The sequence below is a fragment of the Cyrtonyx montezumae genome, unplaced genomic scaffold (genome assembly GCF_038088225.1).
Source record: "Cyrtonyx montezumae isolate F1298 unplaced genomic scaffold, pur_monq_1.0 scaffold_18, whole genome shotgun sequence".
Lineage (NCBI taxonomy): Eukaryota > Metazoa > Chordata > Aves > Galliformes > Odontophoridae > Cyrtonyx > Cyrtonyx montezumae.
In genome coordinates, this window is record NW_027071914.1 from 9,776,433 (window position 1) to 9,793,586 (window position 17,154).

The following is a 17,154-nucleotide window of genomic DNA, read 5'->3' on the forward strand; positions in this document are numbered from 1 at the left end:
TGTCCATGCAGCTCTACTATGAGGAATGTGGCATTGCTGGACCGAGTGTCTGGCCAGGCAGGATCGTTTTAGTTGCTCTGTCTGACCATCAGGAGTGCTGACGAGCAGTGGCCTTGCCCATGGACACCACTCCTCCCACCCCCTGAGAGAAGCAAATGCTACAGCAAGCACTGTGCAAAGGACAGAAAAACAACAAAGAACTGCTGGACCATGTCACCACAGGTGGGCATGAAACAAAGAAAAGGCTTCTCAGTGCTTCCCTGGGACCGCAAAGAGATTCCAGTACCTTTAGACGCAGAGATGTTGGTTGGGTTAGCAGCATGACAAGTCATGCATATGTGCAGAGAGCATCGGAAGCCCTTGTTCTGTGTGACTGTGGGGGGATATTTCTGTATGCACTCCTCATGGTAGTATTTCCCACAAAGGGGCAGCAAGCACCGTTTCACATCTTGCCCACAGCTCTTGCATACAAAGCAGGTATGGACTCCTAGAGAAAAAGCAGGCATGTAGAATGGCTAAATAAACACATGTCGCTTCTGCCAGGAGACACATCAGCACAATACAACCCCCCAGCCTGCCACACATAACCCCAAACCACGGTTTCTGCAGCCCTGAAGTTTCAGTGTAAGTCTAGACTGAAAAAAAACATCTCTTGCCCATCATGTTCTAGATATTTCTGCCCCGTATGCCTCAAAACAGAACCATTACTTAACTAGAAAATGATATGAAACCAATAACCAGAGAAGTGACAGCCAGCCACCTTACAGCAGGTGTATGGCTTCAGCAAAAGGAAAACCAGTTAAGGAGGCACTTCGGAAAGCTGTATACCTGTGGAACACTCATTGCAGATGAATTTGCCTGTTGGCATCTCAGAGAGCCCAAGGCACTGCAGGTGGAAAGCACCACAGCACTGAGCTTCGCACAGCAGCAATTCCCCTGGCTTCTCGCAGATCTGTGGGGAAGGAAGGGCATCAACTCTGAGCAAATCCCTCCCCAGCCAACCCCAGCCAACCGACAGCACAGCCCCTGTAGAAAAAAAGATGCGCATTCTCCTCATATAAAAGTTCAGGTAGTTTATGCATCACCACTGCTATCTGTTATCCCATCCCTGCTACCATGCAACAGTTAAAACAAATTGTACATTAGTCACATCTTCCCAGCATCCTTCAACTCCAGCAGGATGAGAGGCAATCGCACAGGAAAGGGCCAGTCCAACATGACTATTATTAATTGCTGTCAAAATCCTGAGAACTACACAGCTCCCAGAGAGCACTTCGAGGCCACCTGGGCTTAGCTGGGACACAGTTGCATACCAACAGTAACAAAAAAGTCTTGACAGAAACAAAATTTCCAAGAGATCTCCCCAGGGAAACTACCTGACACACGTTCTCCTTGAGAGCTGCTCCTCCTCCACGCTCCCCCTGGATCTTTTTGGATGAAGGCACTCCATGGTCATTCTCAGACCCCTCTTCGTGTCCCCCTTTAGGGCTTGTAGAAGTCCCATGAACCAATGTCTCCCCCTTCAAAAGGAAACTCAAAATTAGAGGCTGTCAGTGCTTTCTGCCCTGACCTGCAGATTACAAACCCAGACATCAAGCATGTAAAAGTTTGGCAGTCAGTTACCCACCCTGGAGAGAACCACCTCTCATATGGTTCCACCAAAAAGCTTACAAGGAAGGAAAGGAAGAGCTCTTACATTTATTAGATCATTATAAATACACAATGAACGCATTTTTTTTTCCTGTGCATAATCCCTCTTTGAAGAAGGAAAGTCAGGGCTGAGAAAGAACAGTATTATTGTTTATAGCAATGTATCGTGCAGGCTTACATAGCCTGAAAATCTTGTCCACCAGTGCCAGAGAAGCATCTGAATGCTGATGCCTGTGCGCATTGAAAATGCTAGAGAAAGACTGTAAGCAATCCTCATTGTAGTTTCCTTTTAGCAAGTAATTGAGAGTTCTCTTTATACTCTTCACAGTGTGTACTTGTAGACTTCACAGTTGTCAGGACAGGCAACTAGCAGCTATCAAGTGGGAGCAAACCCCAGCTGCTACTCCAGAGCACAGAGGTCTATGAGCCATCCATATTGCACCAACATACCACTTTTAGGAACCAACCAGATGCTCCAAACAAGAACATTTTAAAGACTCTACCTTGTTTGTTTTTGAAATCTTGGCTCACTGCAGATAGCTAAATGATCACAGCATGCAGCTCTTTCTTGGGTCAAAAAGCCACGGCTACTTTATGCCCAGAAAAGAAGGCTGTGCACTTTCAAGACTTTGTTAGGAATTTAGACTTCTAGAAGGAGAAGCAGCCACTACTCTCATATCCTGGGGCCTGCGCAGGCCCAGCTGTCCAACAACGGTCACGAGAGGGAGCTTTGAGCTCCTTTCTGTATGTGAGAATACCCTCTGAGTCGTGATGCCACTCAAGTTCCTAAACTCAACTGCATACGCTCTGAAGACCTTATTAGTCCAGGCAAAACATGTACTGGGAAAGCTTTATGTCCTTAAGATGGAAGAACATGAAGCCAGAATTCTGGTCAGGCAATGACACTTCCTTTGCTTGATTTTTCATTTCTTGATTGCATTAGTATGTTCTCATTCGGGAACCTTTTAAAAGCACATAGAGCAACCATGCACAGATGCACGGACAGTATATTAAAGCACACAATACAAATATGAATGGTGTAAGTTTGCTTTATTGAGCACAAAAAAGAAAACTCCCGGCTACAAACTACTGACAATCCAATATACCGCATGGTGTACAACCTCACAGACTATCATCACATACACGCTGGAGGGCTGGCAGTGATGCAGCCTGCAGGAATACTGAGAAGGAGTATATCATTTCCTGCCACACTAGCCAGGGCAGAGGGAATGGAAAGGTCTCCACAGCACTGGTAACTATCAGCTACAAGGTAACAGCTGCCCTCGCCTCTGCATACAATGGCATCTTAAGTGCTACCTCTGATACTTGTGTTCTGCAGCTAATTTCTGCTAAGAAGGGTGTAGTCTGCCACAAGACAGGCCTCCGGCTCAAACACTTCACTCGGCTCCTGGAATGCTCCAAGAGCAACACCAGTGTGCAGCACTCCAGGGACTGGTTACAGCTCAGGTCCTCCTATTCCTACATAGGTGCTCCCTCTTCTACTCAGCTCAGCAGTGACCTCAGGGTTGCAGGGGTCACTGTAAGGAAGAACAAGAGCAGAGTTAATCAGCTACTGGTGTGGACAATGTCATGTACAACTTCTACCTTGTGCTGGGGCCCAAGTGCCACAAATACAAAGTAAGCTTGGCCCCTCTCATGGTCACTGAGGATCCCTCCAAAGGGGCAAGGTACTAGTTAAGAGGCACCACTCCTCCTGTGGTTAAAGACTATCTTCCTACTGTATCAAAGGTTTCAAGAATTTTGGAAGGAGGGAGAGGAGATACGCAGATTTACTAGAGGTAGGAGCGATTTCAGAACTGGTCCATCCTTCTGTCTTTCAACCATGGCTGCAGTTCTAACTGCTTGTAATGAACTCAGTCCATGTTTCATGTCCTATCTGGAATGACAGTCTAAAATGCATCTTAAGTTACATACTGTGAACCAACAACCCTCTTTTCAGAGCTGCAAATACACACTGTTAGCAAAAATCTTAACTGGGCCCATAGCATCCAGAGTTGCACAGCATGTTCTAGGCCTCAACTTTTCAGGCTCAAGATAGATATCCTTTTTAGTTACACAGGTACCCGGCCAATCTATATGCTTCACATGCCAGGGATTTCAGTGTATTTTTAATTAATCCTCCCAGAAACATAAAGGGAAGGGAACATCAGATCTGGATAGGGTGGGCAAGGCCAGATTATTTATGCCTGGTTAACAGGGAGAAGGGGATCACTCACCAACGCCCATCACTCAGAAGTAACAATCACACCACTGTCCCTATTTCCCCTTGCTAGAATGAGCACTGCGAAGCCACATACCTCCTACAGGGGGCAGGTCTCATCGCCGATCTTCTTCCAGAGCTATTTCTGCTGTTGCATCTGGCACATCCTTAAAAGCCTGTCCGGTTCTTTGGCACAGCCTGACCTTGGCTCTCAACCTTGACAACCATTTCAACAGCATTTTCCATCCCTTTTCTTGGTCTCTTGCTGCCCCGATGTTGTGAACTTGCATTCCCAGCTCCACAAAAATGGAAGGGCAGAGAAAGCTGCCCAATTTTGCCCAGGGACACAGGCTTTCTTCTGCCTTCTGAAAGCAGCTGGATCCAAGATTTCATTGTGCTGTACCATCTTCTAGCATCACTCAGAAGAAAATGAGGTTCCTGCCCGGTGTGTGGACATTCGCTTACGAACCAGTGTGGTGTGAATGCCAAGTGAAAGTGTCATCCCATCTCTATAGCAGCCCAATACTCACCAGTATCCATGCACTCACCAAAGCCAAGGGGTGAACACTCACCTCAGCGGCTCAAGAAACACAATCACAGAAAAAGGGACGTTGGTAAAAGGTGTCAAGTACTGACATTACATAACTTCAGATACTAAACGAACACCTAAGGCTGGAGGCAGTTAAGACTCCCTGGGCTTCCTCTGCAGTGGAACATTCAGAGCTGTGGCCTACCTGCCTTGCTGCTCTGAACTGCCTCCTCGTTTCTTTGCTATAAAAGATGTGCAGAGAATTTACTAGCTCTGAATTGAGCCAGCCTCTCAGAGGGTGCCTAACAGCAGACAGTGTTAACTACCCTCCAGCATTGGCAAAGATAATTGCACAGGCTTCTTTGAACACGATTCCAGGTGAGCACACTTCAGAAACAAGTGACCAGTACTCTTAAAAGAGCACAGGAATGCTTATAGGGCCCAGAGGTATTACCCCAAACTTTAGCACCCCCATGAGAAATGCTTTTCAAAAAGCAGTGGACCTCAGAGTAGTTGGTACTGCTCAGACAACTGGTGAGTTGTTCGTGCTCTGCTGGAAGCTGTATAACAATAACAAATATAACAACATATGTCTATAATTGGCTCCTGAAATACATACTGACTATCCTGACAGAACAGCCTGCTGCTGAACCTGGGCCACTGGAAGTGAGAGGCGATGCTGAGAGTGGCCCAGAGGCGTCCCGCCTCTCTCAGGAAAAGTCTTGCTTCCCCTACACTTGGTGATACCTGGCTCACTCCTAAAAGGCAAAACGTGCTTGTCAGAGATATTTGAATGCCAGCTTTGCTATGATGCAGCAGAAGGGAGTTGCCCCAGTTATCCCTTTCTGCTGGACGGCAGAACGTAATCAGAGACTCCTGTGAGCAGTCACAGACAGTTCCCCCCCATCCCCACCAACATGGCTCTGAGCTCACCCTGGCATGCAGGGCAAACGGAAGAGTTTGAAGTTGACATCTACTGCTTGCACCTCATATCGGTGCGCAAAAGAGCAAGATACCCACCACCAGAAGACAAGACCTGTTACAGCAGTTAGGCCTTCTGACATGCAAAGCAAGATGCCAGTCAAACCTTTGTTCTGTCATATCAGAACAGCCTTTCTCCTGGAGAACTAGCAGAGAAGCAGCTTAAAAATTGAGCCTCAGTTAAGCAGCCATCATAAAGTAATTACTCATCAAGGTGATTCCTCCAGCTTCAACCCCAGCTCATGCAGCTACATCAGGGGGACAAAGTCCCAGCTGAGACACTAATCTTGCATTCAGCCAGCCAAAGACTACTTGGCCGAGGCTCTGCACAGCACCCTGGGAAGTAGCAGACAGGTAAAAGGGATGACAGTGTGTAGGAAAACCCAACGGTACCTCAGAGCGTGGGGTCCCCCCCAGCCTCTCCCCATTTTTCTCCTTCTTGGAATGCATTGCAGCAGAGGAATGGCGCGGTCTCTTCCGCTTGCGCTGCTTCTCCAAGAGCTTTTCAGAAGCTGGGATGCAACAGAAAGACCGTTCAAGAAAAATGCAGAAACAAGAATGTGGTCACTCACTATGGGCCTACCAACTTCCCCAACCCTGACTGCCACAGGCTGTCTCCTATTTTCTTTGAGGACATGAAGACTGGAAAGAAGAAATACACTGCAACTGTCCAATTGTCCACCAGACAGAGCAGGCAATGTTGAGCCTGGAAAGAGCATGCATCAGGCAAAAGTCACACTGGTACAGCACCTGTGGTGACAACTTTTCCTACAACCATTCTAACAACGGAAAGTGAACATCCTCCCATGGAAATATAAACCCCATACCTCCCCTTTCCATACAGAATATTTATATATAAAACAGTACTTCTGGATAAACAATTGTACCTATTTCTTGTGCCACTGCCTCAGTTAAGGCCTAGGACATATAAAAGCCATACACACAGAGCTCCCTCTACAGCCACAGGCACTGATACAAATCACAGCAGTGTACCCCGCTGCTCTGTGATCACTTACCTTCTCCCAGGTCTGGGAAGTGGGCTGGTGAGTACAGCTCCAAGCTGTCGCTCTCTGAAGGGCCGGTGCCCTACAAATACATAGGAAACAATTCACCAGACACAAATCAGAGATGTGCTCTCCTCAGCCATTAGGAGTCTTTACAAATGACTGCAACAATTACTTCAGATCATGAATTCATCAACGGTTAGCAACTTTTCAAGAAGACATTTGGTCTGCGTGCCTGACAGATCCCATATGGAAAAGTCAGGCAAGGAGGAAAGGTGAGTTTGCCAGGTCCCATGTTCACCAGCACCCCTCACAGTTTCCCGAGCTCTACCCAAAAGGCTGCTAACACCCCATATGCTGCTGGAAATAGAGACTCTCTTCTGGTTTTACATTTTTACAAAGGCTATGGCTGATTTTTTCTGGCCTCTGTATTACTGCAGCCATGATGACTGTATTAAGAATGCCATGGAGAAAGAGATTGAGAAAGGCAAGAAAACTGTTAACCAACCTTAGAAACAGTGATGCTATGTCTGGTGCACATACAATGCCTGATATTAGTCTTTGTTATCTCCTTTTTCCGAATCATGTCACTGGATTTTGAGCATTTAGCAGAGAAGATCAGCAATTTCTTTAGAAAAAACAAAACAACCTGTGTCTAGCACTGTATGCTACATGTGTTACCACTCAAGCCTCTACCCTGTACAAGTCCTACCCTTGCTTACCTTCCATCAGCCAACTTGGGAATGTAACAAAGGAAATACTATTGTGAGAAAAACTGACAGAAAAGGAGAAAGCCTTAGGTTCAAGTTACAGTGATTCCCTGGGACAGAAAAGCTCTGCCCACAGCTTCCCAGCCTGCATCCAGATGACTCATTTTTCCTTATAAATCAATGGAGAGAGGAGACCTCACAGCCAAAACGCCCCAGTCCCCATTACAAGTGGGAAAGGGTGGGGAACACCTCTGTATTTAGCAGATTTCTTCACCATAACGCAGCAACCAGCACCTTTGGGAAGGGTGGACCCTCTCTCCTGGGCCACAGCCAACAACACACAGCTCACTGCCCCATGCCTCTCGCTCAGCAAGGCCTGCTGTCCAGGCTCATTTTCTATCTGACTTTCAAAAGTACTGGAAGAAAAATACCTTCTTTGGGGGAGTCCACTCCTCCTTCTTTGGCATAAAGGCAGTATCTAAATCATTGGATTCCAAGAGTTTTTTAGTGGGCTTCCTTTGACGTTTGCTCTCAAAGTTTCCTGCAATAAAATTCTGGTTAGATAAATGGGGATTTTCTTAGCTTCAGTCACTCTAAGGCCATCAAGAAAATGCCAGTCAGTAGTTCAAAACAACCTAATTCATCTTGTCTTTTGCAGTACAAGCTACAAAAACAAAACAGACAAACGACAACAAAAAAAACCCAACTAACAAATACCTCTACAACCTGCACAGATCAGGCATACCTCAATACTCAATATAAAAAAGTCCATCCATGGAAGAGAGATCACGAACTTAAACCCAGTAGGTAACCATCCTGGCAGTGCAATTCACATCACAATTTTACAGTTGCTTAACCAGCACAACCCAGCCCTCCCACTGACAAATACATCTCTGCATCCTCCTGCTTCCACTCCCACACCACACACATCACTATGCATGCAGTGAACAGGCTGAAGGATGTGCTCTCACCACCTGGACCAAGATGCCCAAAGGAATCCAGCTATAGGAGGCAGCCTCCTGCTCCAACTTTGTGCTAGCCACTTGGGAGACAAGTTGCTAGACATGGGCAGCAATAAACACTTAAAAGAACCAGGAAATTGTGATGCTGTGTGTGCAAGACACCCCATGGAAACAGCTTATTACCTGTCCTACCCTGCTCATCTGCTTCCTTAATCAGCTTGGCTCTGTCCTCCCTATGACACACAGCTCTGCACGCAGCAACACCAAATACCTCAGCCACCTCACAGGACAGCACGTCATCCATCACTCTCTGCCACACAGCCCAGGCTCCCAGGCCTCAGTAGTTTCCTCAGGAGTGGGAAGAGATGCACAATCTCTACATACTGCACATCTACAACCACTGCTGCACTGCGGGCTGTGCCTGCATCTCCAAGCTCAGGCTCCCTCCCTTCAACCATTGCAGGCTCTTCACTTCTACCTGTCACTCCCCTGCCCCACAAAAAACAGACTCTGACCTCTCAGTGACTGCAGCTCTCTCTGCCTGCTTGGTCTATTATTATACGTACATAAGCGTTCCTACATATGTTATCTACATACGTTTATAATCACAGAAATAAATATTTATAAATACATGTTTTAACCAAAGAAACAAAACAGTTGGCCCTTTAGAACAGAAACAGCCTTCCTTATAAGCTTACGTAGCCAGAGGACCAGAGCTTTGACCTTGGACAAGTCTTTAGACAAAACACTAACAGCAGAATTGCAATGAGCCACTTCACTGGGTCACACGTCTCACCTGCCCCTCTTCTCCTAGTACCAGTAATGGTCTCTGAATAAAGCAAAGCAAACAGAGATCAGCAGCTACTAACCTTTTTATTTGGGCCAAAGCAGCATTTAAAGTGAACTCATGACATGTTCACTTACTGGAGCGGAACACCACAACTTCCCACTTACCTGATTTCAGGAATCTCTCCTCTGCATCTGGAGAAGCAGAAACTTCAGAAACATCGGAGGAAGACAGCACGAGCTCAGGGAAATCGGACTGTCCTTCTATCAGCTGCTCATTGGGATCAGCAGCATGGGGCTCTAGCTCTGAGAAGGAGCACTCTGCTTCAAGGATGGGAGGGGACTCTTTGGTTGAAAATGGAGTTGAAACCAAAGGACTGGGCCCCCGATGGGTCTCTCTGTCAGGACTGTGCTGTGCAGGAAGACCTCCTTCAAATCCAGACCTTGCCACAGAATTCACCTAACACAGTGAAACACGGTGAAAACATTCAGCCTGCACAGCCTTGCATGCAGCATGAGTGCCATGAAGCAAGACCAGATCAAAACCACGCAAACTGGAGCCCAACAGTAAAAATCATGAAGAGCACATTTGCCTTAACCTACCTTTTGCAATTGCTCCTGGTTTTTCCTTGACTTTTTCTTAGGTGCAAATAAGTGATCATATTCTTCTGCATATTCCAGAAGCCGTTTACTTGGCTTTCTAAGGCGTTTCCTCTCTGAATGTACTACGAAAAAGGAAAGCAGCTTCAAGACTGTGTTTCTGAGAATATCACAACAAAAAATCCTCCTCGTGACCTGTAGGTAACAGCTGCTCCTGCCTTCTCCTTCAGAGCTCTATGCAAGAAGAGCCCTAACACAGCCTTCTAATATTCAAGCTTCCTATTTCTCCAACTCTGATGTGGCTAAGGACCATGGCCACCTCAAGCACTTCAGACACCTGACTAAGAGGCTCCTAGCAATGTGACCCAGCATCTCCTTACACAACCCTACACTTAGCCTTCTTGCAGTACTTGCACTAAAACCTACATCTGGTAGAAACTCACATTCATCACTCTGCTTTCTCTGTCAATCCAAACTCCCGTGGGTTTATGTGCAGGGGCATGGCAAAATGCTACTCTCCCTAACACGCTTTGGTTGCTGGCTCCACCAGTGCCATGTCAGCCCAGCTCCTTCCCTTCCCTCCTCCCCAGCGCATTTTCTCATGTACTTCAAGAGCCCTGGATTCCCTATCTGCTATTGCAAGCCTTATTCCTTTTGTTTCCCACCAACAGATTCTGTACTGAGATCAGGATGTGATGAGGGAGTTAACTGTCCTCCCAAGAGGCTGCAAGATTCTCAGGGCTGAGACATCTTTTTCTTTACACGTGCACAGCACCGCACAATTACAAGGGAAAAGCCTGGCACCAGCCACTTCCCCAGCACAAACAGAACCACTCACAGCAAACTCCGAGGAAGGGTCCTAACACTATGTCACCTCTACTCAACAAGCTGCAAAAGCAAGACAATGCTTATTTAACTTTCTCAAATACCTGAGACTTTTCCTCCTCATTGTTTTTCCACAATTAATTCTACCTTACTGTCAGAAATCCCCTCCACATCACAGAAACATCTGTGGTCTCCTGGAAGGTTATATTAAGTTTTCTATTCTTTACTTCCTTTCCCCATGCAGAAGGTGGGTTTTACTTTTTTGAGCAGAAACGTTCTATAAAAATGAAAGCATTCCAGATCAACACTTAAGACCAGGGATGTTGGACGAGATTGCTACACCTTATTGTGGCTTCGTGGTTAAACAAGAATGGAAACGTCAAACTTGGCCAAAAGAGAAGATAGGAAACCACCTTTCCTAAACACAGCTATTTTCAGCTGCTATAACCCTGTGCACTTGTATCCAGGTGCAACCCACACTGGCCTAGTCCTATACCTGGTGTCTTCACTAGTGACTATGAACAGCCACGCAACCAGCCAGCAGAGCACACAGCTCTGTGGCAGAAAGTGAAGCTTAACTGCATTATTCTTCCCCTCAAGTGACTCCTGTAAAAATGCAGTCTGAATGGCAATGGCACACCACACACCTTAAGAAGCTTGTTACTTGTGCAGGTCTCATCTAGTGAATGCAACCAGCCCTCACTCCTGCCTTACTCAGTTTAAACCTAACTGCAAATTTTGCATCAAAAATACGCCGGATATTGCTTTCAGCTACGACGAGGACTTGCATTGATCGTGCTCAGTACAAATTACACAGTTGTGAATGCAATCTTTTGTGGCCCCTTCCACGCCTGCCTGTGGAGGAGGAGGATTAGTCACGTCTCCTCAAAGTGCTGGCACAGGGAGGAAGCCGCTCTCTTCTGCAAGGGGCACTTCTAACATCCGCATCACTCTCCCTGCTTCCTACATAATCGGCCTTGTCCAAAACAAAAGGAAGACCGATTTCCACAAAGGGACTTTTCACAGTGTTAGCCTGCTCCACCAGCCCTGCCCCAGCAACGTCAAGGCAGCCCAGGCAGCTGCTCACATGGAACCTTTGGTGCCTGCTGATGGCACATCCATACGGGTACGGCTCAGCAGCGCAGAGGCACGGATTGCACCATGGCTGCTGACCTGCAAGCAGCCCTGGCCAGCTCTGTGCTGCAATGGGAGCCACCTGTGTTCTGCTGCAGATCTTCTCCTTTCCTCTTCGCACTGCTACTGTTTCTTAGCAGTCTCCTCTAGCTCTCTCTGCAGACTTGCACTTTTCACCTCTCAGCAACTGCAGGGATATTTCAATTGCCAAACCACCTGGAAGCCTCCAGAACCCAGCTGTGCCTTCATGCACTCCAGGAGATGGCTTCAGCGGGCACAGCCCCTCTGTGCAGCCCAACCCAGGATAAAGCACACTTCCCACTGCCTTTGTAAGGACTTAAACCCTCAAAAACACACCGCCATGGACAGAGTAGATGGTAAACGATTAAGCTTGCCATGATTTCAAAACAGGATTTTTACCTGGTGTGTTACACCCTGTGGGCTCATTTTCTGTGCCTGTTGTGACTTGCCTTGGTCCTGTGACCATTAAAGCCAGATGCTGTCCTCCCTGTATTGAAACAGGTGTGCAGCAACCAGTTGCTAATGGCACAACACATCAGGATAGGCACATAGGGAACAGAAGTGACAAAGCACACTGAACTCTGCCCATCATTCGTTTATGACATTACTGGCAAACAATTTCATGTTGCTTGGCAAGATCTTTGTTAAAAAACAAAACAAAACAAAATCAAATCATTTCAGTGCTGTCATGAAGGCCTGCCTCCCTAGATCCTTTGAGAATGGCAAGTGTTAAATGCAGTTCTGCTGGACCTAGTCCTCTCCCTCCCCGTGTTCCTTGTTTTCTTTGTTTTGTTGGGGTGGGGGGAAGGCAGTTTTATTGTGCTTTTGTTTGTTTGTTTTTGCTTTCCAACCAAATTTCCAGATTTAGTTACCCATAAGAAACTCGCCCATTATCTCTGTGGGAGAGGCAGGGTTGTCTGACCCCCTGCCCAACACACTTCCTTCTTCCATGGCCACCTCCCTTTGGACAAGGTTGCCTCACCTGCACAGCCCAGGCTCCCTGCAGCTGTCCCTATATTCTCCCCTGTATCTCTCAGACAGCCCCACCAGTGCCATGAGCTAGGAAATGTGTGGGGTTCCTCATCTCATTATTAGCAGCCAATAAACTTCCACACTAAAATACAAAGCAAAACTAAATGCAAAAAAAAAAAAAAAAAAGCACTTCCTGGAGCTGATCTATGCAGCTAAGACCAAACACAAAGACGGCATGAACGGACACACTGAAGAAAAAAATTCTCAATGATAGTTTTACCTTTCACTGTGGGAGAGCTAATGATGTCCTATGTTTAAACTCTCTAACCAAAAGCTAAGCAAAATTCCATCACCACTAAAGCTTTTGTGCTCTGTGCTTACAGAGAGTCCAAAAAAAAAAAAAAAAACCAACCCCATATCAATCCTTCTTCAGCTCACAGAAATATATACATCTCCACGTTGTCAAAGCAGCCCAAAATTCTGTAACTTATACTGTAAATGAAAAATTACAAAATGTATACAAATACACATTCTGGTACAAGTCCAGCTCCCTTACCTTGTGCAGAGAATTCAGACTGGGGAGCAAAGTTGCCAAGCTTTGTTTCTGAGTCCATCACACTGTTGTTTGGCTTACCACATACATTCAAACGTTTCTCAACTAAGTCTAAATGATTCTCATAGTCCTGAACTGTTAGGTCTCCCTCAAGCACCTTTGAATGAGGGGAATGCCTACGTCCCAAGCACTCATTTCCCTTCAGTGAAAAGCCATGAGAATTCAGGCCAAAGGCACTCTCCAAGTTTCCTTTTTCCCTAGATCTACTGATGTGCTTATTAGATCTAGCACTGCTTTGGTTAAAACGCTGCCATCGCTTTTTAGGTGCTACGTGATTTACATCATTAGCCTCATCACCAAGAGAGCTCTCACTATTTGCCTCTGAATCCAAGTCTGGACTCTCCCCATTTTCAGCAGAAGTGCATCTCTCAGTATTTCTACCAGCTTCAGGTCTCCTTCCAATACGACCTAAATTGTCATCAGATAAACAAGCAGAGTCTTCATCAGTTGAATGTTCTGTTAAATCAACAGACTCTTTCCTCTCAGTATCTTCTGCTTCATTACCTAGAGGACTGGTAACCGAACCGTGCACGCGGAATGAATGTTCTCCTGAATCTCTGGATAACCGACTTAACAACTTACTTGGCCCTCCTGGTTTTAAGTCCTTTCTGTTTGAAACTGTTTTATCTCCAAGCTTTGATGACTGCTTAGATTTTGAACAGTTGCGCTTGGGCACGCAATTTTTGCCATTTGTCCCAGTATTTGCGGGCTCCCTTTTACTAGTACCAATCCCCGTTAACTTGGCTGGTGGACTGTGTGAAAATGAGGAGTTGCTTATACTGGAGGAGTTCGGATTGACTGTTTCCTGGGTACAATCTCCGTTCTTTTCTATTTTAAATGGGGGACCTACAATAGACAAGGATGTCAGGCCGCTCGCAGAATTGCCTCCAGAACCATCGGCTGCGCTGGCATTTCGATATGGGACTATATTCTGACCAGTCATCAGTTGCTGCTCTTTTGCCTTACTGTCATGAATATCCTTCAACATCATTAACAAGGTGCTGAACCTGTAATTTGGCTCAATAGGCAAACGACCGTGACCAGAGGCGGAAGAGAAAAGTAAGGGTACTGTGGCCTTTGGAGCACCAGAGTCACTGACATCATCATTCATGGATCGATACGATAGCTCCTTCAGCTCTGACAGGACGTGTTTCACCACAGCTGTTTCTATCTCAGCAGAGTCCCTGGGTTTCTCATGCACATTGTTTAACAGTTTCTGACCATCAACTTTTCCGCTTCTCGGAAGAGAATCTCTCTGAAGGCCAGAGAAGCCTTTGGTATCGGAGGAACAATGATTCATGGCACCCTCCTCTTCTGCAAGAGAAGGCTCCAACCCAGCAACCTTTTCTTTATGCTTGCATTTTATACTCCTGATCCGAGGCAATTTCATGTTTTTCAGTTTTAAGGTTGTTTGATTTGCAACAGCAGACCAGGAGCTGTCCTTGGAAACACTTTGGGGATTAGCGCGCTTGTTTGCTAGGGAAAGATTGTCATTTCTCACATCTGAAGAGCACTCAAGAGCTGTCAATGGCATCTCTGCATCAGAGGAGCCTCCTTCAAGTTCCCTGTGTGCAAATTCAGCATTGAGTCCGCTGGCTGCAGAACCTCCCAGAGGTTTGCGATCTCTGTATAACTTCTTTCTGGCCCTTCTGCTGCTTTTCTGGGAAAAATACATGGAAAGCTTAATGTTTCCACTTGATGTCATAGGAAATTCCTTCTCCATTTTATCTGAAGAATCACTAACTTCAAGAGTGCTAGAGGCTCTCTCTGAACTTTGGTCCATGGTATCTACATCACTGTTCCCACCATCTGAGAGGGAAGAAGATGAATCTGATTCAGTTTGCTTTTTCTCCGTACCAGCCTCAGATGCAGAATAGTGTATTTGCAACTTGGAACTGCACAGAATGCCCAGGGAGCTTTTCTCTCTCTCCGAAGATCCATTGGAAAACAAATCCCCTTGGAGTGTGTTCTTCAGGGCATCACTTTTATGACTCCCATAGTCCGACTTCAAAGTTATATTTTCAAAATGTCTTTCTCCAAAGGAGGAGAGCAAATGGTTTTCTCTGGTGCTGTTGGATGCTGTTATGCTCTTCGCAATCCGTCGCAGTTCGTGAGATGCATGTTTCTCTGGTAGGTCCCCAACAATAATATTATTAACTGTCCTTTCCGGTGTTTCTTCTTTGATTTCCCCCTTGGAAGCTTCTTCTCTCATGCCACCCTTTTTTACTCTAGTCCTTTTTCTGCTCTCTGAGCTCTTTTTCACGTGTGGCTTAATATGCGATTTTCCTTTTTCACTGGCTGAGTGTTTGGAGTCATATGCCAAGGATTTAAAACAGCCGTTCAGCTGCCTGTCCTTTTTGGCTCCAGGGCCATTGGGATAGAATTCCGGCTGCACTTCCTTCTCGCTGTCCAGCTCGCTGGAGTTCTGGCTGCACTTTTGATCCTCTGGCCCCCCGAGAAGAATGTCTTCTGCCTGTCCAACACTGACTTCCCATTTAGCCATAAACCTCTGGGGAACCTTAAAGTTGGAGGAGACAAAAACAAAACAAAACAAAAGAAAAAGAAAGAAAAAAAATGAGGGGGTAACCAACAGGATAACAGCGAGATAGAGACGGACAAGGCACGGAGCGCAGTGACAGTCCTGCATTCTGCACCTTTAAGACAACAGATTGCCAGAGACGGTGCCTAGAGGATGCACAAAATAACTTTCCTGAGTAAACTACCTGCACTCCTGTCAAGGCTAGTAAAAATCCTCATGCATTCCCCAAACATCAAAACAGTCCCTGCAAACACTGGTATCCCGGTGACCACACATCCCAGCACAACAGTGCGTAAGGGCGATGTGTATGGTACGGATCCCTGACGCAGAAATGCAGAGTAACAGCTAACAGCCCTCTCAAGGTGACTGCAACATCATTTTCTCAAAATATTTGAACTGCCATGTTGGCTTTGCTTGCTCTTGATCCTTCCTTCATCCCTTGAACTTGGGGCACAATTCCATCTTCCCCCTCCATCAGCTCACTTTGGTACAAACATAAAATCTGTACCACATTTAAATACACTGTAGCAGATACAGTATGTCCTTTATCCAGAACTCTCCCAGCTTCAGCTCCACCCTTAGCACAAAATACAGGGCATGCTGCATACCAGACAGGAACCCCTAAACACCTAAAAAAACAAACTCACAAACTTCATTTTTATCTGCACATGCTGTTCTTGGCTGCACAACAGAAAACCAACGGCTTCACAACACTCCTAATATCAAAATCTATTCCGCAGCAGGAGGAACAACTCAAATTTCTGATACTTGTCTCTTAAAAGAAAAAAATCCACAGAAACAAACGACTGTCCTAGGAGAGTAACCATTTTACAGGGCCCGGTAGTAAAGCAGTGAAATACTCTCAGCTTTGCATCAGATCTTGGCTTCCAGGGACACAAGGCTGGACATTTATGCAAGCAACACACGTTTGGTTCCCGCTGCTGCAGCCACGTAGGTGCTGCAATTTACATACGGGGGAGATTCTAGCAACGAAGCATTTTAATTTCTGGGACCAGAAACACTTCTTGGTTGCATATAACTAACTGCTGGGGAAGGCAGAAATGCAGGTAACAGAGCCCTTAGGAAAGCTACTGAGCATACCCCTGGAAACAGACAAGCCAGAAAGAGAGCATTACACCCAGGAAGCTCACACCTGCACGAGCACATTTGATCCAATGGCTTCTCACTAACACAGGTTAAGTGCTGCTAGAAAAAAGGAACAGACACCGTTCCTACTCCGCCTATCAGCTCCCTCACAGGAATGCATCAGTCTGCTCACTTCATTTCAACAATTCTGAAATGCAAATTCCTCCCATTATGATTCTGAAGACAGAGAACAGATCTCTGTGTCACATTACGTTACTCTGGCTAAAATTGCTCAGGGCTGTTATGCTTGGAAATGGAGATGATGCAACGAGCCACAAAACTCATTCCTGCAGGCTCACTGACAAAATGTTTTCCAAGTTAAATTGTAAGTCCAAGCAGGTTTCCATAAAGAGAATTATTGAAGCAGGATTAAAACCCCCACTGCTTTATCTCAGTCCATGATCTAGCTGAAGTACATAACTCCACTTCTACCTCACATCAGCCAAAAGATGCTGCAAGAG

The 17,154-nt window shown here is 46.1% G+C and overlaps 1 protein-coding gene across 3 annotated transcripts in view; it reads right to left on the reverse strand.

Moving 5' to 3' along the window:
- The window catches only part of NSD1 (nuclear receptor binding SET domain protein 1), a 53,414-nt gene that overhangs the window by 18,854 nt on the left and 17,406 nt on the right, over positions 1 to 17,154 (reverse strand). For 2 of the 3 annotated variants that reach the window (XM_065734621.1, XM_065734622.1), the window contains exons 5-13: positions 12,952 to 15,526; positions 9,447 to 9,568; positions 9,012 to 9,303; positions 7,527 to 7,636; positions 6,398 to 6,467; positions 5,775 to 5,893; positions 1,377 to 1,520; positions 829 to 952; positions 287 to 487 (exon numbers count right to left, since the gene is read on the reverse strand). In XM_065734621.1, coding sequence (XP_065590693.1) covers positions 287 to 487; positions 829 to 952; positions 1,377 to 1,520; positions 5,775 to 5,893; positions 6,398 to 6,467; positions 7,527 to 7,636; positions 9,012 to 9,303; positions 9,447 to 9,568; positions 12,952 to 15,526 — 3,757 coding nt within the window. The remainder of the gene's footprint in view (positions 1 to 286; positions 488 to 828; positions 953 to 1,376; positions 1,521 to 5,774; positions 5,894 to 6,397; positions 6,468 to 7,526; positions 7,637 to 9,011; positions 9,304 to 9,446; positions 9,569 to 12,951; positions 15,527 to 17,154) is intronic. The other variant, XM_065734623.1, reaches the window with a different exon arrangement.